Here is a 25,190-nt window from a genome sequence, read left to right as displayed (position 1 = left end):
TTCTACCCTCTTAGCTTGCATTTTACGTGCAGGAAGGTTATAGAACTTGTTAGCCTCACAGAGGTGTGGATCTGACTCCAGAGACGCCAGTCTCAGTGTTTTACTTTATTGTTTCAAGCACCTAAGCAGAGGGTGACAATTACTGGGCCTTTTGAAAACTGGCAAATTTCTGTGGTTTGTGGGAGGAGGATGTGGCAGACAAAGGTGGCAAGGAGGCAGAGAGGTCGTGTGGAGCAGTTCTTCCAGCTCCATGAGATCGTGGTAAAAACTTGTCTCACTTCTTGTAATAAACTTGTCTCTCACTTCTTTCCTCATAAAATTAGGAATAAGACAGAGATATCCATTTCTAACACTTATGTTCAGCACTGTTCTGGAGACTCAAGTTAGAGCATTTAGATGGGAAAATAAAAGATCCAGATGGGAAAGGAAGAAGAACTATTTCACAGATGAGAGGTTATAGACAATCCTGAAGACTGAGGAGAACCTATTAGAATTTGGGTGCAGTGGTGCAGGCCTGTAATCCCAGCAATTTGGGAGAGGAGGCAGCAGAGTTGCAAGGTCAAGGCTGGCCTGGGCTACATAGTGAAACTGTCTGAAAAAACCAAAACCAAACAACAAAAATGAACACAACTCAACATTAAAAAGAGAACCTAATGAAAAATAGGCAAAGATTCTGAATAGATACTTCTCCAAAGAAGATAAACAAATGGACATTAAATATAAGGAAAGACGTTCAGCATTATCATCCATCAGGGAAAAGCAAATGACCCTAATGAGGTACTATCTCACACCTACCAGGTCGGTAAAATAAAGACAGAGGATAAGTGTTGACAAGCACGTGGGATGATGTGATGCTCTCTTACGTGGCTGGTGGAAATTTAAAACAGTACACAGGTGCTTTGGAAAATAAGCGTTTCTTCAAATGGTTAAAGATAGCTCATATGATCCACCGGTTCCACTCAGCTATGCATGCAAGGGAAATGAAAACATGTCTGCACAAAAAGCTTTTTTCTTTTTAAGAGAGAGGGTCTCACTAAGTTTTGGGTTGGGTTCAAACTTGCAATCCTCCTATTTCAGCCTCCCAGGGTGCTGGGTTTCTAGGTATGTACCACCGTGTCCGGCTATTAAGAGCTTTTATAGGAATGTTCATAGCATTAATCATAACAGCCAAAAAATAGATACACCTCAAATGGCCATCAGCCATTGAGTGGATATATTCATACAGTGGAGTGCATGAGATGTCCATGCAGGCAGATCTGGAGAGAGAGGCAGGCTAGGGATTGTCTAGGGCTGGGGCACTGGGGTGCAGATCGGGAGAGTGGCTAATAGTGGGTGCAAGATTTATTTTTAGGGTAAGGAAATGAAATCATGATCTTAACTTTGCATATACCAAAGCCATTGAATTGTATACTTGACGTGAATTGTGTGGTGTATGGATTATTTCTCAGTGTTGCTGTTATTTTTTAAATGTTGGCTAAAACACAGCCCTATCGTCTTTTCTTGGCACTGTGAATTCATTAGCTGATGATTGTCCGTTTCTCAGGAGAACCCAGATGTTGGTGAAAGTTGCATGGAGCTCAGTGGCAATCTTGGTGGGTGAACATCTCTTCTTGGTTGAAATCAGAGTCTGATGGCAGGAGATTTCCTGGGGTGAGAGCCCCCCACACAGCCTCAGCAGCCTTGGCCTGCATTCTTCACTGGGAGGCTTGGGCCTCACCCTGGGAGGCAGACCAGGGAGAACAGCTCTCTGGTCTTCCTGGATTGAGGCTTGTTTGAGGCACTCCCCATGTATATTTTTTGATGCATTGATTATTTTTTCTCCCCTGAACTAAAAGAAAATGAACAAGTTTGAAAACCAACTGAATAAGACAGTCAGAAACTTATCTGTAGTAATGGATGAAATACACTGTGTTCTCAAGAAGGATAATATAAAGAATGGAAGCAAAGGTCAAAAATCCAAGTAGAATGGTGCAAATGTATGATAAAATCCATATAGTGATAAGGAGTGCTGTTAAATAATGTAATACATAAAAATCATGGTACAGAGAAAAAAATAAAATGAATAGTACTTTGACATTTAGTTTAAAAACCCATGTAGTCTGGGATGTAACAAAGTGGTAGAGGGCATGCTTAGCACATCTAAGCCCTGAGTTCAATCCCCAGCCCCACCAAAATATAAAAATAAAAAAAGTTAAAACACTGTCAGGTCTTTATCTTGATGAAGACACTGATCCCCCTTGGTCTTTTTCTGCTGGCAGAGAGAGTCTTTACATTATTAAAGGAACTCAGTGCTGTACCTTCTTAGGTTCTCTTGTTACCGCCTGGCTTGGGTGTGGGTTGGGCCTTTTTCCAGGCCTAGGTAGGACGTCGTTTTCTGAGGGCGACCCCTGGCAGCCTGGCCTGTGGTGCACAGATAGGCAGGCTGGCTAGATGTAGCCCGGCCTTGAGGCTGGGCTCTGCAAAGAGCTGGCCGCGAGGGAAACGCAGTGGCTTTCTGCTGGTATTGTATGAAGGCAGGGAGCCGGTGGTGTTTCCTGTCTGAGGCGGGGAAGAGGAAGGAGCAAGAGCCAGCGCTGCAGGGCATGTGTCATTTTTGGTTAGTCTTTATCTTTCTTGGGGTTTTGACCCTTTTGAGGGTCTGATAAAAGTGTTAGCCCCATAGAAGGAGGCACATAAACAGGGGAGTTGACATACAATTTTAAGAAGTTTGGATTCCCCAAAGTAGAACTATAGGCAAGATCTTCTGTTACATAGAGGTGATAGCTCTTCTCACTCACAGAAAGTATCCACATACTGTTACAGTGACGGGCAGCGTGAATTGGGGCTGCACTCCGAGAGGGTGTTTATAATAATTGGAGGGAGTGGATTGTGAACATCAAATTAAAATTCTCTGATTTTGGAGTACTCTATTGAAGCCCTCAAATTGCTAGATTTGGGCTGGCTCTGATGGGTTCACAACTAAGATATATGAGATTAAAGTCATTCCATGGGTTTCTTAGATCATGATGATGTTTGTGAAGGGCTTTTGAGCAGTGAGTGGGTAGGCCTGAACTGCTCCTTAAAACAATATTTATATCTAGAAATGCATAAATTTAGTTGTCCTTGATTGAATGAATGCCTGGCACTGTTCTGAATGCGCTGCTGGTCTCCTTTTACCTCCTCTGATTAACCCTGGCAGCTGTGTGCGATTCTCTCTGTTTCCAGTGAGGAGATAGAATGTCCGCAAGGTGGTGTGGTCCACACAGGGTCATGCAGCTGTGAGTGGCATTGTGATTACACACACCCTTCATGCTCTGTTTGCCATCTGGAAGTTCATGACCTGTGTGCTTTGGACCTTTGGAATTTTAGCATAGAGTCCATATATCTACAGTCTCAGGAATAGCTTTTCAGTCTAGGTATGATCCTATAGAGGGCCTTTACCTGTTGAGTGAGTGATTGATAGTGGAGTAACAAAAACTAAATATATAGTGAGCTACATCCTAAACCCTGTTTATCTTTATATTGAGATAAGGTCTCGGGGCTGGGGATTTAGCTCAGTGGCACAGCGCCTGCCTGGCAAGCACGAGGTCGTGAGTTCAATTCCTGATACCCGAAAAAAAAAAAAAAATCAAAAAACAAAGAAACAAACAAAAAAAAACGAAATAGAGTCTCACTAAGTTGCCCAGGCTGGATTTGAACTTGTGATCCTCCTGCCTCAGATTCCCAGAGTGCTGGGATTATGTTCACCATCATGCCCCCAGCTGTAGAAGGTCTTTCAAAAAAAAAAGTTAACTGGCCTTGTAGTACTTAAAAAAAATTCTCTACCCAATAAACAGTAATCATTTGGACAATAGGTGGGAGTTCCTTATTTCCGGTGATTCTCAAGTTAGGAACAAAACTGCCACCTTGTCGGAATAAGTGTGATTCTTCCCCCTTTGGTGCCAGCTGTAGGCTGCTTTCCAGGGGAAAAATATCAGCTGCCGTGTTGAAATTAGTGGCTGTCCGAGCAACACTTCAAGCGCTCCTGACTAGGAATAGAAAATAAGGTAGCAGTTAAAGGTTGAAGGCCGAGTCATGAGCTGCTGAGGCAGACAAATTGCAGCTGAGGGGCCATGGGGCTCTCTGCCACATTTAGCTCAGATGTGGCCTCCTGGGGAGGGCTTCCCTCATCAGTCTGTCACACTGCGTGTGACGCATTCATTGTGGTACCATCACTATCTGAAAGGATGTGTTTACCTGCTCGCTGTGTGTCAGTTCCAGGAGAAGAGATGTCTGTCTGTCTGTCTGTCTGTCTGCCTGCCTGCCTGCCTGCTGCAGGCTGCAGCATTGGGAGTGCCTGGCCTGTAACAGAAGCGCCAGCAGGGTTGTTACCTGTGGGTGTACATCACAGACTTCTGTGGTGCTTTTTAAAAACACATCCTCCTGCATCCCCTTCTAGACTCTGCACCCACCGTGTGCAGATGGAAGCTCCCCTGAGTGCTCCTGGGGCCCTTTTGCCCCCGGCTGTCCTTGCATAATCAGGTGCCACGCCAGTCTTGGGAAGAGTGAGACACCCTTAACCTCAGGATTGCTGGCCCGGGCACTCTGCAGTTGCAGCTTCAACTTATTATTTTGTTCTTTTTTCTTTTTTTTTTTTTTAAAGACGGGGTCACACCATGTAGCCCAGGCACGCCTTGAACTCTCGGTGATCCTCCTGCCCACCCCCGCCAAAAGGGCTTGGGTTACAGGTGTGTGCCACCATGCCAGGCTAGTTTCAATTTCTGATGAGGGTGTGGAGATGAAAAATGCAGCAGCTGGGGATGTAGCTCAGTGGCACAAGCACCTGCCTAGCAAGCACAAGGTCCCTAGTTCAATTCCCGGCTCAAAAAAAAAATTCTGGACTGGGGATATAACTCAGCAGCACAAGCGCCTGCCTGGCAAGCACAAGGTCCTGAAAAAAAAAAAAAAAATGCAGCAAATCTTGAGGTCATTGGGGCCCTGTAGGGCATTCTTTATTCTTTTTTTTTTTGTCCCTTCTTTAGTTGTTCACAGAAATTATGAGCTTTCTAAGCAATTTTTCTGAACTGCTCAATAACCTGTTCACAATTCCCTTCCAGCTGTGGCGAACCTATGGCATGAATGCCACAGCCAGCTGTTTGTTATCACTCAAAGCACTAAAAGGTTCCCCATCGCTGTATCCAAATGATAGTGTGGGAGAGTAACTGGATGGTGACAGATCGATCTGATGACTGACTGCTGCCTTCTGTCCTGTGTGCACTCTGCCAGCGGTGCAGGACGGGTACCGTGGGGTGCTGCTCTAGGCCTTTCCAGCCCCCTGTTGTGGCCCCATGGCCCCTGTGCTGTGGCTCCTCCCTCACTCTACCCAGTCCCATCCTCACTAGCTGGGCTGAGACACCTGTGCTCTTCCAGTCCTTGAATATGCCAGCCTTGTGCTTTTTAGGCCCAGGTCTTTTGTTTTTTTTAAATAACATTTATTCATCACTTTCTGTTGCCAAGTTTTGTGATAAGCACTTTGCCCATTTTGTCTTTTGTGGTTGTTTTGTTTGTGTGGTGCTGGGGGTCAAACCCAGGGCCTTGTTTGTGCCGGGCTGGTGCTCTGCCACCTCGCTACATCCTTAGTCCCCTGTGCAGACCTGGAGTTTCAGCTCAGATGTGGCCTCCTGGGGAGGGCTTCCCTCATCAGTCTGTCACACTGCGTGTGACGCATTCATTGTGGTACCATCACTATCTGAAAGGATGTGTTTACCTGCTCGCTGTGTGTCAGTTCCAGGAGAAGAGATGTCTGTCTGTCTGTCTGTCTGTCTGCCTGCCTGCTGCAGGCTGCAGCATTGGGAGTGCCTGGCCTGTAACAGAAGTGCCAGCAGGAAATGCTCAGGGCTGCACACTCCTCCCACTTTGCCCCAGACCGAGGCGGGGCTGGGCTTGTGTCATTTTCCTTGGTGCTGGGAGCTCAGAACCAAGGGGTTTCTGTGCCTTCTGAGTCCTTCATGCTGCTGTGTTCCCACGGAGCTTCCCCTTGCCCACGTGTCAGAGGTTGGGATCCAGCAGTTGCTTGGGAATAGGTGTCCATAGGCTCAATTAGAGGGCAAATGAGCCCTTTGGATTAGAGTTAATTTCATGGTCCCTCAAACAGTGGGGTGTTTGTTTTCTAGGCAAGAACTGTATCCTGATACCCTGGCAAGTAAGAGATAGCTCCACGTTAGAAGCCGTTTGTCTTGTTTCTGGCTGTAGAGAAGAGCAGTGTGGGTACAAAGTTGGGGCTGCCTGTCTCTCTGACTGCCAGAGATATATGTAGGCCCTGACTGGCCAGTGGGACACTTTTGTGAAGCTTCTGAAATGTTCAGGACCCTCAGGCCCAGAGAGGCCTTCCTAGGGGACCTTTGAGAATCTGCTGCCACTCCCAGACTTTCTGCAACAAGCACTGGTTTTGCATGTAATTTTGAGGGAGACAAGAACATATTGAATGCCATTTGTGGACCCTACAGTTCTGTCTGGGGATTTAGGTCGGTTTGTTCCACCACCGCAGCTTGGGTCCTAGCTCTTCACGGCTGTTTCTTTCTGACTTGGTCTCCTGTCTTCTGTGCTCTCCTTTGTTTTTCTAATAACCTGCTGGACCCTCTCAGGCCCAGAAGAGGCGATATTCTCCGGGAGTTCAGGTACTCAGTTCTTGACCCACCGTGGCCGTGCCTATTCCCATCTGTCACCCAACATCTGTTGCTGCTCAGAGTCCTGTGACTTGTCCCAGGAGGCCTGGTCTCTGGTCTCGACTGCATCTCCACCTGCATGTTGAGTGTGGGACAGTGGGGAGCTCACCCAAGAGTGGCATGCCTCGTGCTCCCTTCCTCCTTCCCTGCCCCTCTGCCTGCCTGGCGCCAGGCCTGCTCTGGACAGTTGGCTCGTCAGGTCTGGGAAGAGCTTGCCCCTCCAGCTCTGCTGCAGGGAGAAGGCCTCTGAAGTAGGTGGGAGACTGTTTTCTCCTCCTGTGGGGCACAGCTGGCCCTCTTACTCACAGCTTTATCAGAGGAGTTATGTGTGGAGGAGGCAGGAGTGGGCCGGAAGGGCACTTGCCTGGGAACATAGTCACTCTGGCTGGAGAAGCCCCTCCAGCAGCCACGTCAGCAGTGCCTTCCGTGTCCTAATCCACCTTATGCCGGTTGGATTTTAAAATCGAGAGATGCTATCTTCAGTAGAAAGATAACCCTGCCCAAACAGGTATTTCAGAGTATTGGCTATGTGCAGAGCAGCCTTCTGTGGGGAAAGGATGGGGCTAAAGTGGAGATGGGAAGAGGCCAAGTAAATGATTTGTTTCCCCAAGCAGTAGTTGAATGTAGGTTTATAGCCATAAAAGGACCCTGCTAGTACTGGGCAGAGTAGGCCTCCCAGAGGGGCTCTCCGGGAGGAGCCGAGGCAAACCCCGGAGTCTCCAGGGGCATTTCATGCCCAGGTCAGGAACGAGGAGGGTCGTCACAGGCAAGTGTGAAGCTGAGTGGCTTCCTGGGCCCAGATCCCTGAGTGACCATTGCAATGCATGGACTCGGAGTTTTGGGTGAGCAGCAGAGTGGCCGTCTGGGCCACCGTGAGGGGCTCAGCTTGTAACCTGCAGAGTCCTTTAGCTGCTTGCGGCCCTGCAGCAGGCTCTTCCTCACTGTGTCCGCTCTCCCCCCCTGCGTCCTAGCGGGTGTTCCCCTACATCTCTGTCATGGTGAACAACGGCTCCCTCAGCTATGACCATGAGCGTGACGGAAGGCCCACAGAGCTGGGGGGCTGCACGGCCATCATCCGCAACCTCCACTACGACACCTTCCTCGTGATCCGCTACGTCAAGAGGCATCTGACGGTGAGCCCCACTGGGACCAGGAGTGCCGGGCTGGCTCCCTCCCCGCCAGGCCTGCCTGACTTGGCTCTTCCTTCTGTCCTAGATCATGATGGACATCGACGGCAAGCATGAGTGGAGAGACTGTCTGGAGGTGCCCGGTGTCCGGCTGCCCCGCGGATACTACTTCGGCACCTCCTCCATCACGGGCGATCTCTCGGGTACGGCCCGGCACACTCCTTGCTTGTTCCCCTCCTCTCAGTTGCTGGCCTTGGTCAGTCGCTGAGGGAGAGGCAGCTGGACGGGGCTGTGCGGAGCAGGGGCCCAGGAGGCCTGCGCTTTCCCGTGCAGTTGTACGCAGGAGGTGTTAGGTGCTGTCAGCCAGCACTTCCTGCCTGTCCCTGCCATCAGGCTCCCCGCCCTCCACTTGCTCGTGTGCCCAGCGCCCCTGCTGTTGTCAGAACTGTGCCATCCCCTGACTGGCCCCAGGCTCCCCTCCTGCTCAGACTTCTGGGTGCATTGTTTGTACAGAGGCGTTTGTTTCCCAGCCATCCACCCGCTTCCTAGGCCTTGCCCTTCACCCTGCTCCTGTCAAAGTTGCATCTGCTGCTTTGCTGCATATAGTGCTGTGTTCTGGGCTTCACCCTCTGTTCCCTCCTCTGCTCTTTTAAGCAAGTGCTCTGACCCTTGGCTTCCTTCACTGTGTGACATCAGTAATACCTCTCCGCTTTCCTGCCACCTCTGGGTTCTCTCTTTGTCATGCCTGATTCATAGCTTCTCTTTGTTTGCTTGTTCTCTGCCTTGGCTTTCACCCCAGTCAGAATGTCTGTTGGGAAGCGATAAGAAAGAGGTAAGGGTTCTTCTGATTAACATAATTTATTATGGATAAAACTTGCTTTTGAAACAAAAGTTAATTTTTCCAGTACTGGGGATTGAACCCAGGGCCTTCACACAGAGCTACATCCCTAGCCCTTTTTTTATTTTTTATTTTAAGACTGGCTCTCACTAAGTTACTGAATTGACTAAATTAGGCTCAAATTTGTGATCCTTCTGCTTCAGGCTCCCCTCATGCTGGAATTGCAGGTTTGCACCACTGTGCTCAGCTTCTCCCAGGCTTTGAGGGCCCTACATTGTGAGGGTCAATAACCTGGATTTTCTTTTGTCCCATGGCTTAAATAAGCCCTACAACTAAAACATTTTTCCAATTGCAGATGAACACAGTGTTTACCATCTGGGACCTGCTAAAGACCCTAGCAGGGCAAAACTGGATAATATCCTGATGACAGAAGTGACCAGGAATCCTGGCCCCAGGCAATAAACAGTACCCCAGCAAGGACCCCCCCAGCACACACATTTGTGGTCTCATGCTGCCAGTTCCCACTAAAAGGAGCAGAACTTCCTCAAGATACGGTTCATGCCAGGTCTCAGGCAGGAAATATACGAGCCAGGACTTTCCCAGAAAGCCAGAGGAAATATCAAAAGCGTCCAGGCCCATCTAAAAAGACTCAGGAGTCACCTTCAACAGGCTCTCACCTACAAAGATCAGTTGAGTTGAACATCAGTGAAATATCACTGCTTTGAAGCACAGGGAAAATATTTAAATGCATGGATTTGTAATGATACTTTTAAAGGAGAAATCCAGTGTATTTCCGTGATCTGTTCTTCGGTAATTATTAGGGAGGCCCAGGGTCCCAGTTCCAAAGAGCCATAAAGAAATAGGCAAAGTGTCTTCTATGCTGCAGCTGCACCTGCCACAGCCTGCAACCTGGTAAACAGGCGCCCTGAGCTCCTGTGTGCATGATCTTCACCACGGGAAGTGCAGTGTCACCAAGTGTCTTGGACTAGAAGGTGTCACGTGATACAGGATTTAATTCTCGTAAGGATTATGTCTACATTTTTAAACTATCTAGCACCCAGAAAAATACAAAATATACCCTGTTCCACATTCTCTTTTTCCCCTGATAGCTATTTTGAAATGACAAAATGGAGAGGTTGCAGTTATTTTTTTCAAGGATCAGAGGTGTGAACCAAAGTGCTATTTCCAAGGCGGCTGGAGTTACTCTTTTCTTACTCTCTAGACAATCATGACGTCATTTCCCTGAAGTTGTTTGAGCTGACGGTGGAGAGGACCCCGGAGGAGGAGAAGCTGCATCGAGACGTGTTCATGCCCTCGGTGGACAATATGAAGCTGCCCGAGAGTGAGTGTGGGATCCTGGGACAGGGCCCTGTGGTGGGGGAGGGGCGGCCATGCCAAGGCCAGGGTGACTAGCAGGCACGGCGTGGAAGGCAGGCGTCCTCTGAAGAAGGAGGGATGCGTGCACCTGCCTTTCCGCCTTTCCCTGCTACAGATCAGCAGTGAGTGGCTGCCTCGTGTTTAAATTGAGACGTCAGGGAAGGGGGTGGCTAAGCCCTGGCTCTCCAGAAGTGGGTGTCAGAAACGGGTTGGGGGGCACTGGACAGCGTGTGGTTGATCCTTCCTAGCAGGCAGGCTCTGGGTCTGACTTGCTTCTCTCTTGCTGCCTAGTGACAGCCCCACTGCAGCCCCTGAGTGGCCTGGCCCTCTTCCTCATCGTCTTCTTCTCCCTGGTGTTTTCTGTGTTTGCCATTGTCATTGGTATCATACTCTACAACAAATGGCAGGAACAGAGTCGAAAGCGCTTCTACTGAGCCTTCGTGCTGCCACCACCTCTGTGACCATCGCCTCAACTGGCCTGGATGGGGACTGTGTTTTGTCACTGCAGCTTTGGATGAATGCAAGGACCCTGCTTTCCCACAGTCACCCACAGGGACATCTGCCTCCGGCCCAGGACACCACTGTGATGTGCCTTCCCCTGTAGTCTTTCCTGGGCTCCCCCAACACACCCCACACACAGGAAGTAGGCCTTCTTCTTACTACCGGGCCTCGGGTGCCCCTCACCCACCCAGGGGGTGAAGAGGCATGGAGAGGACACGCGTGGCTGTGATGCCCAAATGCCAGAGCAGGCCGGGGGAGCCCAGGCGGGACGGCCTCATTCTTACATCCACACTGAACGGAAGCTGCTCTCATACCTTCAGGATGTTCGAGTACTGGTTTCTGCTCTTCGCCCAACCCTCTGCCCACCGAGGAGCTTCCCGTGCAAATCTGTGGAAGCTTCTTTCCTGCTTCCTTTCCTCCCTCTCTACTCCTCTCATCTCTGTTGTGCAACCTGAGCTGGACGCCTCTGTGAGGGGTTGCCAAGCAGACTTGGGTTTCAGGGACCCTCCCTGATGGTGCTGGAGCTTCCTGCTGTGGTACGAGGCTCCAGCTCTGTCGTCTGCAGGGGCCGTGTTGGCGTGCCTGGGTCCCTCCATGCTACTTTTGGTGGTAGTCGGTGTGCACGTTGAGAGAAGCTGGAGAGAAGATCGTGGTTTGCCAGACCAGGTCTAGGTTTGCCACAGAAAGCGGCTTTTGTAGTGTGTCTCTGGACCTGCTGGATGGAGCCTGCTTACCTGCATGTTCTCTTGATTGTGATTTTGGGAAACCTGCTTTTAAGTATTGGAAGTGTAAGGAAGCTTTCTTACTACCTAGCCTCGGGTACCCCACACCCACCCAAGAGGACATTTGTCTTCTTTTTCTTAACAGAGAAGAAATAGTTGCTGTTCTCATGTTGTAAGTCTGGGAGCAAAATAGCCTCCTTTACACCTGGAAGAGCTCACTGTCACTGAGCAGTACAGCCCGAGTGCTGTCCTAGGTGTTGACTTTTCCTCCACTGCCTTATCTGACGAGGGTCACATGCTGCTCACCTGACTGCCCTGTGATGGAGGTGGTTTGGCCCAGGGTGTCCCCAGAAGACAGCTGTCCTTGGGCCTCTGTAACCGAAGGGAAATTCTAGAGTGGCTGATGGAACGAATCACGAGCTTCTGCCTCTGTCCTTCCTTTTGGGGGTGGGTTGGGGGAGGCCAGGCTTTTTTCTTGCACCTCAGGTCCATCGCTCTTCCTGTGCCTTCTGGGATGCGGTGGTGGGGTAGGGTGGGCCTCCCTGCACACGGAGGGCGGGGTCCCCATTGCAGGTGCACCTCTGCCTTCCAGGGCCTTCCGCCTTGCCTCGTGCAGGCCTGCCGTGTGACGCAAAGGTGAGCACAGGTGGCAGGCGTCTTCCCAGCACCCCCTTCGACAGCAGAGCAGCTCCAGAGAACTGCAGGGCAAATGGCCACCTCGCATTTGGCCTCCGGACCGGGGAGAGTGAAGAGGGAAATGGTGGCTTTTGTCCTTTGAGTTCAGAGGAGAAAGAGAGAGCCTGTGAGGTGGAGGACCTAGAAGAGCTCATGAGACAGCACAGGCAGAGACAGAACTGTGGGGCTTCCATGGCTGCAGCTCATGAGCACCTGGAGGTCTTTTATTACTATTTTTATTTTTTGGTACCAGGAATTGAACTCACGACCTTATGCTTGCCAGGCAGGCACTGTGCTGCTGAGCTAAATCCCCAGCCCTGGAGGCCTTTTAAAGAGGGCAGGGAATTGGGAAACAGAGTCCCCACACAGCATAGGGGACCAGGCTGCTCTCTTTAGAAAAATGAGTGGCCCAAGAAAACCACCCATCGCATTTTCTATCCTGCCGTGGCCCTGGCTGTTTGTGCTAGAAACAAATGCTTCCCATGCGAGTGGGGCCAAACATGGATCTGGGTTCTGTAGCCCTGGTGTTCTGGGTGTGGCCCTGGCACACTACTTAGCCACGAGAGCCATCTCTCCCAGTCACCATCCCTCTGTTTCCTCTGGTGCTGAGAGCCTGTCACATGGGAGACACCCGAGGCCTAGTGGATGTACATGCAAGTGGCATTGTTCCCTGGCCCTATGAGTCCTTTTCATGCCGTCTAACCCCCCAAATAAATGACAAGGTGGGTCTGCTACAAAATGTGTTTATTTTCAGTGGGAAATTATAGCTCTGCTACTCTTGGTGGACACAATAGGCAGAATACACCTCATCCCTTGTGTATGTCCTTTAAGACAGAATCGGTGCTACGGGAAGCCCAGGGGTGGATGGCTGACAGCAGGCAGGAGGCCAGGCAGAATCAGTCTTGGGGAGCCAGAAGTTCTGGGAAGATGTCACCCAGGCGCTGACTCGGTACCTGGAGGAATGGCTGCTGGTGGTCTGTCACAACCTGTAGGCTTGGAGCCGGGGTGGTCAGGGGGGAAGGACTAGCACTGCTGACCGTGGGGGAAGGACTAGCATTGCTGACAGTGGGCCAAGTGATGAGGTTGTATATTTTAATGGGAGGCTGCATCCGGAGTCCAGGGCGGATCAAGTTCAAGGCCAAGTAGTTCTGGAGAGAAGCATCACTAGAGTCAGGCTGAGCCAGCAGCCTGCAGGTGCCCTTCTTGGCTGTCCCCATCCCCTGAGGCGGCCACTCACCGGAGCTGAGTAGATAAATTTGAACAGCATAAATGCTACGACCAGCAAGGCTAAGAAGCTTAGGATTTTGCAGCGGTAGCGTCTGCAGAGACCGAAGCACAGGTATCGAGGAGACCGCAGCCACATGAAGGAACTGCTCGCACGTCTGTCCATGCCCAGGCAGATGTCAGAAAGAGAGAGCAGGAGAACTTTCTGGTCCAGGGATCCAGAGCAGAGAGCTTTCCTTTTGGGGTTACCCACCCCTAAACCCATTCTCTGCAGATTGTAGCTGAGCTACATAGTAGGAAGTGACTGCCCCCTCCGCCCCATGGATGGAGGAGAGACGCTCGGAGCCCCCGCCCTGCAGGCCTTACAGGGGAGGGTACAGTGTGGGATACTGGTTGGGCTCCGACTGGCCTCGCCCTGCTGGCCTAGCCAAGGCTTCCTTCTCCAATAGGACCTCCAGCGTCATCTTCACCTTGCCCTGGGGACACACGGGTGAGGCCAGGATCAGTGGGGTGAAGTGGTTAGGACCAGAGACCAGGGAGGAAAGGGGTAGCTGAGATCCCCGGAAGGCTGCTGGAGCTGCGCCATGCAGCACAGCAGTCCTGCTCAAGAGACACCTTCTCCAGCTCCTACCGATAGGCGCTGCTTGTCACCTTCCTGGACCTGGCAGGGCCACCAGCCAGTTACAGTTTTCTTCTTAAAGAGGGAGAAGCGCTCATGTGGGACGAAGTAGGGCCACTTGGGCTCACTGTCCAGCATCTGGAGGGAGCACTGCTTGGCATGCCGGGCTGGACGGGGCATGTCTGACAGGTCCAGCTCCAGGACCCCTAGGCCCAAGAAGCAAAGCCCCGTCAGCAAGGGGCACCCCTCAGCCTGGGTCACCACCCTGAGCCGGCCTCACCCAGGAAGTCATCACTGGTGAAGGTGTCGTTGTCCCAGATCTGGATGATGAGCCGGGCTGGGAACTTGGTGGACGTAGGGTCCAGGCTCCATACATAATCCTGGAAGATGGGGGACATATTACAGCCTGCAAGGGTGACATCCCCTGGACACCTGCTAGCCCACTCCCCAGCAGTGATGGACTGACTACCAAGGATAGGGTTTCTGCCTGTAGGCAGTTCCTAAATCTGTCACCACATGCATGTCCCTGGAGGACACGGGGACAGGGGAGTGCCTGGGCTCTGAGGCAGCACCCCTCCTTCCCTGGCACCTTCTGGCTCTCGATGCACATGCGCTCTGCTGCCAGGTAGTCCATGGTGAAGATGAACCGCCAGTTGAAAATGGCCTCCCCGGTCAGGGAGTGGTAGTGGACATCTGTCTGCTGCATGTTCTTCTCTAGCCCGAACAGCCACCTGCGGCCAGCGTCCTTTCACACATCTGGTCTCCAGTTCCCACCAGGTGCCACGGCAGTGTAACACCACCCCCATCCTGTACAAGGTGCCCTCCTGACCCTTTGACGTAGATGTCGCTCATCTTCTCTCTGCTGAGCGCCTCGTCCACCAGGTCCACATGCGCGGTTTTCCAGACGATGCAGCGCAGCTCATACCTACAGCCACTGTGCTCTGAGGCTCTGCTGAGGAGCCGAGCCCCATGCAGCCTTGCTGAGGGGGTGAGGCCTGGGGGCCGCCCTCCAGGCTTTTGCCGAATTTTGGGTTCCTCTCTTCCCAACAGAGAAAGATCCCCGCAGCTCAGCCTTTGAGGACAGTTGTGACGATGGGGAAGTGGGTTTCACTCACCTCTTAGGCTTCCTGGTGCTGATTTTGACAGGGGGGCCAGGTGGCCCCAGCTTCTGGGGGAAGATGTCCACCCACATTTGCACCTTTCCCTAGGGCCAGATGGGTCAGTGTTCGTGGCACTAACAGGACAGCCTGCAGCCTTGCCCGTGTGCTGAGCTGTGTCCCAGGGCTGTGTCCCCTCCACACGGAGTGCAGAGCTGCCTCTTCTTCCCTTGGGGTGGGTGAGTATCTAGTTCCAGGCCCCAAGTATGGTGGCATGATTTCACTTGTGACTGGGGTTGGGAGGGTGGAAAGCACACAGCTAGGTGGCTCTGGAGCATAGAAGGGCTTGGGCTTTCATTTATTAAGCCGCATAAAAGAAAACTGGCTGCTCAGTCAGCTCGCTTACTGTCAGGATATGGAGCAGTCACCAAGGGCAGGGGCCCGAGAAGGAAGACGGAATGAACGGTGAAAACAAAAGGTCAGAGGACAGCATGGCCAGCCTTGGAAGCAGAAGAATATGTTCTGTGTTTCCAAGCACTAGTCCTAAGTTCCCCTCTTAAAATGACCCCTTTGAGAAAAGAGGCGTAATGAGAACGATTAGTTTAACAGTACTACTCGGAAGAGGACTTTGCTCTAGAATGTGCCTCGGCTGGAGCGCTGTGGAGAATAAGGAGCCACATGGTGGCTGGAGGGCAGAGGGTAATGAGGGTACCCTCGGGGATCTCATCGCTGTGTTTGGGGCTCCTTACCATGCAGAAAACAGCCTGCAATCGGCAGCCAGAAGCAAGGCTGTCACATCTGCACTGTGCCCTGAGGTGCCTCCTCTCAGAGACTAAGGAGACGGAGGTGCTAGCTGCCAGGGCTGCTTAGCACTTCCCCCAGCAGATGCAGGTGACCTTTCCAGCTCTGATGTCCTCTATTCCAAGTGACATCTGTGGGCCATGTGCAAAACACGTGTCCCATAGGAAGCAGGCAGCCCCTCTGGTCTCATACCTGGTCCATGCCCGGCAGGCTGTCACTGTACAGTGTGCGTGTCTCCACGTGCTCGGGCACCAGCCCCTGGGTGTGCAGGATGTACAGCGCCAGCCGCTCCTTCTTAGGGCCCAGATCCGGCGCGGTTGGGGCTTTGGGCTCTGGATTGGAAGGAGAGGACCACAAGGCCATCAGCCCTCCGAGGCGCCCTCCCCAGCCCAGCCTGGAGTGGGCAAGTGGGGAACCGGGTAGGCTGTCCTCTGGCTCAGGGGTGATCGCCTGTCCTCCCCCTGCCCCCATCTGCAGCTCTTCCTTCATAGGCCTGTGCCTGTGCTTTCAGGCAGTGTGTTGAGCTCACCAAAGTTTTGCAGATTGAATTTCTTCCCCCTGTATAGAACAGAGTCTCCCTCGGGGTCAAACACTGGACGAGGCAGCCCTTTGCGCTTGGCATAGCGCTCCAAGAGGTAGCTCGGGGGCATCTGGTCCCGCCACCTAAAGGGCCCTGACCTGCAGGGCATGTGAGAGGGACAGAAGCAGTATGGGTCCTGGGGAACGGTGGCTTTGAGCTGCAGAATGTGCAGTGTTGGAAGCGTGGGTGGAGATGGGGCAGGTCCATCCTGGTCCCCTGCCTCTCCCAAGGAGGTACATGCTCACTACCAACCCCGACCCCACCCCGCCTGCGCAGGCCTCCTCACTGGCAGTAGGACTTGGAGAGCCCACAGCGAGCTCCAAAACCAGACAGGAGTCGGTTCTCAAGGTCAATGACTGTGGTTCCAATCTCATCATCAAGGGAAAACAGGTCAAAGTCGAGTAGCTGGATCTGCAGGTCCTTCTCCAGGGGGATGGTACAGGTGAGCTCGAACATCCTAGAGGCCAGAGGCTGTGACGGGCCGGCATCTCAGCCCAGAGTCCCTTCTTCACCTCTGCTGCTGCATGGTGGATTTGGGAGCAGAGCGCAGCACAGGCTCTGTCCACCATCAGCAGCACCTAGGCCCAGCTGGAAATCACCTGATGGCCTGGGCTGTGGCCTGCACTTCCATCCCAAGCAGAGCGCGAGGGAGGGGAGAGCCTGGCCGCCCACCCACCTGTCTTCCCTGGTGGGCACCGAGAGCCCGAGGTGGCTGCTGGGAGGAATGAGAGGTTCTGTCTGCTAGAGACGCCTCAGCGTGGCCTGGAGAGGAGCAGTGGGCAGGGAAGGGGCAGCTCACGTGCCAAAGATGGGGTCCACAGTGTTGGGCTTGTACGCGTCCCGGCTGCCAAGCTTCGTGGAGCCCAGCTTCAGGATCACATAAGGGTCACACTAGGGGATGGACAGGAAGTGATAGGCTCCGTTCAGCTTGGTCAGGGCCAGTAGGACCCCTGGGCAGCAGTGAACCCCTGGCGTGGAGCCTAGAGGAGTTGGTGTTCTGGGGCTCAGCAACCTGAGGGGCTCCAGGAAGGGGCTGGGCAGGGGTGAGAGGCCTGTGCTGCATGGGCCTGCTCGTTACCAGGCCGTTGTAGTCCTGGGGTTGCAGGTTGATGGCTCGAACCACGTACACCCTCACTAGGCACAGCTGGGGCAAGTCTTCTCTCTCTGGCCAAGCCAAGAACTGGCGCGGGGGCTTGGGGGCTTCTGGATTCTCAGGAAAAGGGTAGATGCGGAAGAGACCCTGGGGAGCACGGAGGGTGTTGGGGCCGAGGTCTGTAACCCTCCAAGGAGGGTTCCCAGCCCAGGACCAGCAGAGAGGATGCAGGGACAGAAGGCTGTGGAACAGACCCACAGGGGTAGCCGTGGCCTGCAGCAGGAAGCACAGTGTTGAGTAGCGTGCTGGCCAGAGGAACGTGGTCGTTCATTCACGGGACACACACCTTGAACTCCCCTACCACAGGGCTGTCCACCTTGGGCTCCTCCTGGTAAAGCTTGAAGGTCTGGCAAAAGTCCTGCAGGCCCTGGAAGGCTGGCACCGCCTCCAGCTCACAGTTGTACACCTGCAGGGCAGGGAGGGCCAAGCCAGGATCAGACCAAGGGGCCAGGGGCTCCCACGCCTTTTCCAAAGCATCTAGTGGAGAGGCTCTGCTTATCTCAGGGGACAACAGAGACGCCCCTTAATGGCTTCCAGAGGAACCAAGGCTGGGTCTGCCGCCCTCCCGTGGGAGATTTCCTGCTGCCTTAGGCCCCTCCAAACCTTCAGGGTGTGGTAGTCTTGGTACTTGTACTTTGGGGACTTGTCATCCCCTGTGGCCCAGAAGAGCTTGCTCCACCAGTCCGCGTCATGCTCATACTCGTCCTGGGAGGGAAGAGGACACGCTGGCACTCGGGCAGGGGTATCCCCACCTCCCGGGACCCACCGGCTCCTGCTCCCGGGACAGGGCCTACTTCACCTCAGCTTTGCTGGACTTGAACCAGAACTTCTGGTAGAAGAACCCTAGGACCTAGAAGGTGGAGGGCATAAGGTGAGGCCAGCAGCCCAGAGCTGGCACAGGGGCTCTGACGTCTCTGAGGAGAGGGCTGCTGCTGTGCACAGCGGGATTGCTTGCCCACCTTCTGGTGCTTCTTCACAGACAGCGCTGTGTGGAGAGACACAGCTGTGAGCTTCAGGAAGGGACGGCCAAGGAGGGAGACTGCCCTCCCCACGGGGAGCCAGGGCCCTTCCCCGCGCCCGTGGGGACCTAGGGAGGCAAGTGGACGGCGCCATACTTGGGAGCTGTGGGGGCAGGTAGTCCCGCGCCCAGGGGTCGCAGAAGTAGGGCCGCAGGAAGTCGACGCTGGCGTGGCCCACCACAGTCTGCCGCCCAAAGTCCTGGTTGTCCAGCACCTTCAGCTGCAGGGGCTGCACGTAGGCCTCCTCCTTGGGCATGAACTGCCACCAGGGAGAACGGCTGTGAGGGTCCCCGGAGAGGAGGCGCCCCAGCCCCGCCCCGGGCCTCTTACCACCGTGAGTATCAGTGCGGACTCAGGGAAGTTGGGGTTGGTTGGGAAGTCCCTGATGGGCTCTGTTCTTAGGGACTCGCCCCCACACTCCACCAGCAGCTGCGGGTGGCGCGCTTGCTTCATGTTTCGGAGGCCCCAGGCCAGGATCTGCCAGGACAGAGGAGGGAGGGCAGGGCCAGGCAGCGCATTGGAGGAGGTCCTGGGCAGGGGGCACAGCTGTCCAGGAATGACGTGTCTCAGGCAGCCCGCAGGGTGAGGCACTTAGCTGTGCGGAGAAGCCAGTCTGAAGGCACCTGGGCCTCGCTGTCCTCTGAGGGACGTGCCTGTCCCCAAGGCCTAGACACTGAGCTCCCTCCCCATGAGGAGGTGCCTGCAGGCCACCACATCCACCACTGGGCCTCTTAGGTGTCACCAGCCTCACCCATGAATTCCTGAGATGGCTTTCGCCAGGACCCACCCACAGAAGCAGATTTCTTTTGTTTCCTGCTATGAGATTTCCTGATTTCTCAGGGCCCCATGTCACCTAGTTCATTGTTGCCCTGTGTCCTAGAGAACTCTGTGGCCAGTCAGTGGCTCTACACCCAGTGATATCTCAGCTGACAATGGGCACCTTGGGAAATACCTGTGGCTTCTTCCTGTGGGCCACCTCTAACCTAGCATGGGGACCAGCTGGGTTGCCTGAACTTGAAGAGGCCTCCTGTCCCTGGAGGACCTGACTGTCCTTTGCTGGTTAGTAGACTTGTGGCACGGTATTGATTTCAGTGTGCGGTCCTCCATACTGCTCCCAAAAGCCACATCCTGGCATTTGGTGTCAGGCAGGGCTGAGCCTAAGTTGTGGCTCTGTCACGTAGCCCCTGGTCACTGTCGTGGAATCTGCTGTCTCAGAACCTCCATTTTATTTTGAGACAGGGTTTCACTGTGTAGCCCAGGCGGACCTGGAATTTGTGGCGATCCTCCTACCTCAGCCTCCTGAAGGCTGGGATTACAGGTGTGTGCCACCATACCCAGCTCCATTTCCTTCCTGCAAAGTACCTCTGCGGCGTGGGGTGGCCGAGGCCACAGGTGACCACGAGTGTTACAGCCCCTTGTCTGCTACCCACCATGAAGACTTGCAGGGCAGTGATTTACGACGCTGTATCAGAGCCTCTGCTCTCCATTTCCCTGCCCGCTCCAACCCCAGAGAGTCTTCTCAGGGTGCAAGCTTTAAATGGATAGTCAGGAGGGCCCAGCAGAGAGCTGAGGGGCTCCATGCTGCCTGGTGACCCCTCCCGACCTCTCGCCGCCCGCACCTCAATGGCCGTCTTCCTCATGGTGGGCTGGATGCTCTTGGGCAGCATGTAGATCCCGTCTTTCCAGGGAACACTTAGGAGGGGCAGGTGCTTCTCCCTCAGCTTCTGGAGGACAAAAAACAGGGTGCAGATGCTTGAGGCCCCGTGGGCCAGTCCTGAGCCCCATCCCCAACCCAAGCAGGTCCTTAATGGGTTCGGCTGAGGAGGCCTCGGGCCATTCACGGGGTGGGGGAGAGCTGGCCCTGCTGGCTGTGGACACCTGTGGCTCCCAGTACCTCTGTCTCAAGGATCAGCTCACAGGCTGCCAAGATCTCGCCCGCTTCCTCCCGCAGCTCTTTCACAAGCGGGTGCCACCTTAGGGGCGGCAGCATCCAATGCCGGAGGTCCAGCCAGACCACCGGAGGCCACATACTCCGTCCCCACAAGCTCTCTTTTCCCTGGAGGGGAGGAGACAGTCACAAAATGCGGCAGCCAGAATGGAGGAGTCTCCCATCCTGGGCTCCCCACATGGATGGGCTGGGTGACCTTGATGTTTGCACGGTACTCTCCGTAGGAGACTGCTCCCCAAGATGCTTTCCTCTATATTACAGCCCCTCTCGCCTCCAGCCCAGCCCAGCCCACTGCACCTGCGCATCGCGCTGCCACAGCTCTAGCACCACAAGTGGGGGGCTCTCCTGGGTGTCCTGGGGGCTCTCGTGCAGCAGGAGGTGCTGGAAGATCAGCGTCTGGGCCCACGTGGGCGCTGAAGAGCTCGGCAGGTGCTGGGTGCACTGGCTGTAGTTGAGGAAGACCACGCGCACAAAGGGCTCTGCGGGGCAAAGCTGCCTGTGCGGCAAAGCCAGAGGACCTGGGCATCCACCCAGGGGCCAGGGCCGCGGGCTCCTGTGTGTGTTCCACGCCCCCCCGGACTGAGGCCCGGGCTTCACACTGATGGGCTGGGGGTGACACTCCACATGGCTGCAGCAGCCAGTGGCCCAGGAAGGTAGGCTGGAGCCCCCAAAGGACATGGTGCCCGGCAGCTGCCCCTGGAGCCCTGCCACCCACTGCTCTGGCTCTTAGAGACGCTGCTTCCAGCTCCTAACCCTGCAGTGGGCCTTCCTCACAGGCTCCTCCCAACCAAAGGGGCTCCCCTCTGGCCAATCACAAGTGACACGTCTCCTAGGCACGACACCCTGGCTCTCTTGTCTCTGCAGGCCTCTCCCAGACAAACTGCTCCCTCCTCCAGGCTCAGCTATGTGGTCCCCACAGGGTGAAGTCCCTCTGACCCCCATTCTAATTCCACAGTATTAGGGTCACCACTCAAGAACAGCCCCTGCCAGGTGTGGTGGAGCACACCTGTCATCCCAGCACTCCAGAGAGTGAGACAGGATCGCTGTGAGCTCGAGGCCAGCCCGTGCTGCACAGTGAGTCCAAGGCCAGCCTGAACTACACAGCGGGACCCTGTCTCAAAAAAAAAAAAAATCAGCCCCTCACTTGTACTTTTTGTTTTGGGGTCACTTCCCCCAACTGAGGCCAGGAGCTGCTTGGGGGAGGGGTCTGCATGTCTGTCCCCCACTTCCTCCCAGCATTTACTATACTGCTGGGTGACTTTGTTGGGACTGGGGGAACCAGGGCTGAATGACAAGGGCCGTTCCTACCCTGGAACACGAGGATCTGGTTGGGTATTAGATTCCGGGCCTGGTAGATGTAGCAGAAGAGCTGGTAGTAGCAGGGCTCTGGGTGGAGGAGCCAAGTCTGTCACCCCAGTGTCCCCGCAGGCTATCCTGCCATACTCCCCAAACCCCCAGCCCAGCACTCACTGTCAAGGGTGCAGTAGATGAAGGGCATGTTGGGGAGCTGCTGGTCCTCCCGGGCAGGCTGCCAGGAGTCCCTGACCTGAGCCGAGGACCACGCATTGCTCTCTTCCTATTCAGGGTTTTGTTTTCAGATCCATGGCCTGTGCCCAGGAAAGCCTCCCCTGAAGACCTCGGGGGCTTCCCTCCTCTCCTTAAGCCACGCTCCTCCCCTTTGGGTGCCACCCTCCCTGTCCTGCCAGCCCCCAGCTGCCGGTGGCCCACGGGTTGGTCTCTGCTCCTGCAGAAGTTGAGGTTGCAAGCAGGTGCGGCTCAGCCCACGGGGTTTACCAAGGAGCCCTCCAGGAGGAATATGGGCGCCACTTCTGTGTTCTTGTTGGGGGCCAGCCTGCGGTGCCAGCAGCGGCGGCGGAAGCGGCTCTGAGGCTGCGGGTCCAGGTGGAACGTGGAGCCCAAGCTGCCGTACTCCCAGCCTTCCTCTCCCTCACGGGCCAGGCCCTGCTGCGGAGGAAAGCGGGTTGCGCTCCTGCCACCGCCCAAGGGGTTGCGCCTGTGACCCCACCAGGCCCTGTGGAGTGGGGGCCTCACCATCTGCAGGAAGGACACGGTCTGCTCCTCGCGGCCCAGCTCCCCGTGGTTCCGGAAGCGCATGCGCACCCAGTGACGCCGGCGACGCGAGTGGTAGTTCTTTTCCACCGAGGTCCACACCCGGGGCAGCCCCGATGGTGGGATCCCCACGCCGTACTCCCAGCCTGCGGGCGACACCAGGGCCTATGGGTCCTCGGGTGCCTGGAGGCTAGGGGCTTGGACTGGCCTGAGGAGGACCTGACACAGGCAGTGCCTTCCCTTCCCCCCAGGAAGGTGTGGTCACACTGTCACCTGCACACCCCGGGCCTGACAGTCTGTGCTACAAACAGGGAAGGGACTTGCACATGGCCACCCAGCTGAGAGCCTGTTTGGAGCCTGGGCTGGAGATCTCCAACCTGCTGCTCCTTGCTGGAGCCACCTTGGGTAGACTGAGCCTCACAGACATCTGTGGAGCCATGCTTCACAGTGAGGACATGCACAGTCTCCCCTCTAGATAGGGCCCATGTCAGGGGGAAAGGGTGGGGGCCCCTGAATGCTGGAGGCCAGGGACCCCCAGGAATCTAGGCTCATCCTACCCAAGAGCATGGGGCATGGTGGCAAATGCCTATCATTAAGGAGGATGAGGCAGGAGGATCACCATGAGTTCAAGGCTAGCCTGGGCTACAGAATGAGTTCAAGAGCATCACGAACTACATAGTGAGATAAAAATAAACCAACATGCCAGGTGGCTTCACTGCTCAAAGCTGCTGAAAGAACCAGAACCCTGACCTGCTTAGAACAGCCCCACGACTTGCATGATTTGGGATCCCAAGCCCTCCCGCCTGCCTCATGGCCCTGATTACAGCACTGACCCTCACTGTCCACCGCACGATTGAGCTCCACAGCCCACTTCTTCTTAAAATGCCAGCCCTGCGGGCATGTCACATTGTCCCGGGCCTTCACCGGCTGTCCATTCTGCCAGGACATGGGGGCAAGGAGGAGGAAGGAGGAACTTGCCCTCACTTGTCACAGACAAGTGACCTTCTGGCATGGTGGCTTCCCATCCCCCAGACCAGATGGTGCTGGCTGAGTCTGCTGTCACCCTGTCAGGACTGGCTTTTCTGAACTGTCACTTGCTCCCTCTTTATTGAAACAGGGAGCAACCATGCATGAGACCTGCCCAGTACAGTGGCCAGCAGCCACCTGGGGCTACTGCAAGGAATAAAAATGACATCAAATGCAAAGTCCAGTCCCTTAGTCACATTTGTGTCCTATTTCCAGTGCTCAAGAGCCACCCGAGGACAGAGCAGAGGAGAACCTTCCCATCGCTGCAGAGCATGGTAGTGCCTGGTGCCAGGCCCACCAGCCCCCCATCTCCTGCCAGGTAAGTGGCACCTCCGAAGGGGCCTGGAGAGGGATGGCTCTCCCCCTCCCTCGTTTCTGACGTCTCGTGGACAGCATCTCTGCCTGCCGCCTTGGGGTCCAATGTCCCAGTGAGGGGGAAAGTGCCAGAGTCTGACAACTCACCCAGGGCCTCATAACGAGTTGGAGGCAGGGCTCAGGCCTAGCTTCCTCCCACACCTGGAAGCCTTGCCTGTCCCCCTCCCCTGAGGTGGCTTCGGCCCTGCTCACCACATCAGTGTTTGGGGTGGCTGAGGGCACCCAGGTGCCTGTGACGTTGCGTTCCTGGTTCTCGTACACCTCCTCCAGCACCTGGCTCTTGTTGACGTCTATGTCCAAGAGGAATCTGGGGACAAGAAGATCCCACATCTCCCTGAACTTACAGTCTGCTGGCCTCACGCTTCCCTATGTGGCACTCTCGCCTCCAGGCTTGGGGGGCCGGGCCTTGTCTTGTGCATCCAGACCCAGGGATCAGGCTCTGAGGCTTTGGGCCCCCCTCTGGCTGGCCCTTGGAAATGAGAGGAAGTTTGCCTCATGTGGTGTGTCTAGAGGTACGCGGGCTTGGGGCCTGCAACCCTGGCCTTACCTCCTCTGAGGCTCCACTATCCATCTGTCCTGCCAGTGCCACCCTGGGGGCTCCTTGAACTCCGACTTGGGGAGCGCCTTGTGCCCCATGACGTCTGAGAAGTGGGGGCAGTGATAGAGCCCCTGCTGTCCCCACTGGTCTTTGTACTTGGCCTGATTCTCATACTGGAGGAGGGGAGGCCCTGTCAGTATCTGCTGTAGGTCCCCCCAGCCTTAGAAATGGCTACACCCCATTGCACAAGTGAGGAGACTGAGGCTCAGGGGTCAACCCTGCCCCAGGTTGCTGAGCTAGTGGAGCAGGGTGGACACATGTGCGAGCCGGAGCCTTTAATGGCACCTGCAGGACCGAAGGATCCCAGCCCAGCCACTGAACCCCACCCTAAATCCCCTCTCCAGCTCCTCAGCCCTGCACAAGGCTGGTTAAGCACATGGCCGTCCCTTGGTGTCCTCGGGGAACAGGTTCCAGGCCCCCTGAGAAACCAAAGGGTCTAGTATTTACATACAAACTGTGACCACCTGCCTTTCCTGCAAATCCTCCCTTATCATACCAAATGCGATGCCAGTGCGATGTAAACAGATGTTACACCGTATTGTTCAAGGAAAAAGCCTGACATGCGCAGCACAGACCCAACCATCACTGACCTAACTTCATTTCCCACCCACGCTTGATGGAATCTGTAGATTTGAACAGCTGGCTGTATTATGATGTATTTATCCACATACGCAGCTTAAAACCAGGTGATGTCTTCATTCAGTGAATTCAAAAGCCTGACACTCTAACCTTCCTTCCCCCCTGCCATCAGAGCCAG

The 25,190-nt window shown here is 54.7% G+C and overlaps 2 protein-coding genes across 4 annotated transcripts in view; one reads left to right on the top strand and one right to left on the bottom strand.

Moving 5' to 3' along the window:
- Lman2l (lectin, mannose-binding 2-like) overlaps positions 1-12,657 on the top strand; it is a 19,940-nt gene extending 7,283 nt beyond the window's left edge. The window contains exons 5-9 of one of the 2 annotated variants that reach the window (XM_005400667.2): positions 6,603-6,635; positions 7,655-7,816; positions 7,899-8,013; positions 9,871-9,990; positions 10,317-12,657. In XM_005400667.2, coding sequence (XP_005400724.2) covers positions 6,603-6,635; positions 7,655-7,816; positions 7,899-8,013; positions 9,871-9,990; positions 10,317-10,459 — 573 coding nt within the window. In that variant the 3' untranslated portion in view covers positions 10,460-12,657. The remainder of the gene's footprint in view (positions 1-6,602; positions 6,636-7,654; positions 7,817-7,898; positions 8,014-9,870; positions 9,991-10,316) is intronic. The other variant, XM_005400668.2, reaches the window with a different exon arrangement.
- The window catches only part of Fer1l5 (fer-1-like family member 5), a 60,309-nt gene continuing 47,769 nt past the window's right edge, over positions 12,651-25,190 (bottom strand). The window contains exons 24-52 of one of the 2 annotated variants that reach the window (XM_013522710.1): positions 24,383-24,546; positions 24,028-24,142; positions 23,268-23,370; positions 22,417-22,580; positions 22,159-22,329; positions 21,835-21,940; positions 21,673-21,750; positions 20,662-20,843; positions 20,311-20,472; positions 20,036-20,140; positions 18,747-18,893; positions 18,513-18,675; positions 18,357-18,382; positions 18,197-18,247; positions 18,001-18,102; positions 17,684-17,803; positions 17,323-17,484; positions 17,044-17,135; positions 16,531-16,701; positions 16,194-16,342; positions 15,857-15,996; positions 14,882-14,970; positions 14,596-14,715; positions 14,356-14,497; positions 14,047-14,146; positions 13,779-13,972; positions 13,514-13,623; positions 13,161-13,305; positions 12,651-13,071 (exon numbers count right to left, since the gene is read on the bottom strand). In XM_013522710.1, coding sequence (XP_013378164.1) covers positions 12,820-13,071; positions 13,161-13,305; positions 13,514-13,623; positions 13,779-13,972; positions 14,047-14,146; positions 14,356-14,497; positions 14,596-14,715; positions 14,882-14,970; positions 15,857-15,996; positions 16,194-16,342; positions 16,531-16,701; positions 17,044-17,135; positions 17,323-17,484; positions 17,684-17,803; positions 18,001-18,102; positions 18,197-18,247; positions 18,357-18,382; positions 18,513-18,675; positions 18,747-18,893; positions 20,036-20,140; positions 20,311-20,472; positions 20,662-20,843; positions 21,673-21,750; positions 21,835-21,940; positions 22,159-22,329; positions 22,417-22,580; positions 23,268-23,370; positions 24,028-24,142; positions 24,383-24,546 — 3,825 coding nt within the window. In that variant the 3' untranslated portion in view covers positions 12,651-12,819. Of the gene's footprint in view, positions 13,072-13,160; positions 13,306-13,513; positions 13,624-13,778; positions 13,973-14,046; positions 14,147-14,355; positions 14,498-14,595; positions 14,716-14,881; positions 14,971-15,856; positions 15,997-16,193; positions 16,343-16,530; positions 16,702-17,043; positions 17,136-17,322; positions 17,485-17,683; positions 17,804-18,000; positions 18,103-18,196; positions 18,248-18,356; positions 18,383-18,512; positions 18,676-18,746; positions 18,894-20,035; positions 20,141-20,310; positions 20,473-20,661; positions 20,844-21,672; positions 21,751-21,834; positions 21,941-22,158; positions 22,330-22,416; positions 22,581-23,267; positions 23,371-24,027; positions 24,143-24,382; positions 24,547-25,190 lie in introns of those variants that run through there. The other variant, XM_013522712.1, reaches the window with a different exon arrangement.

Source organism: Chinchilla lanigera, unplaced genomic scaffold (genome assembly GCF_000276665.1).
Source record: "Chinchilla lanigera isolate Chin_1 unplaced genomic scaffold, ChiLan1.0 scaffold00069, whole genome shotgun sequence".
Taxonomy (NCBI): domain Eukaryota; kingdom Metazoa; phylum Chordata; class Mammalia; order Rodentia; family Chinchillidae; genus Chinchilla; species Chinchilla lanigera.
Note: the sequence above shows the minus strand (reverse complement) of the source record. Positions and strands in the feature narration are given on the sequence as shown.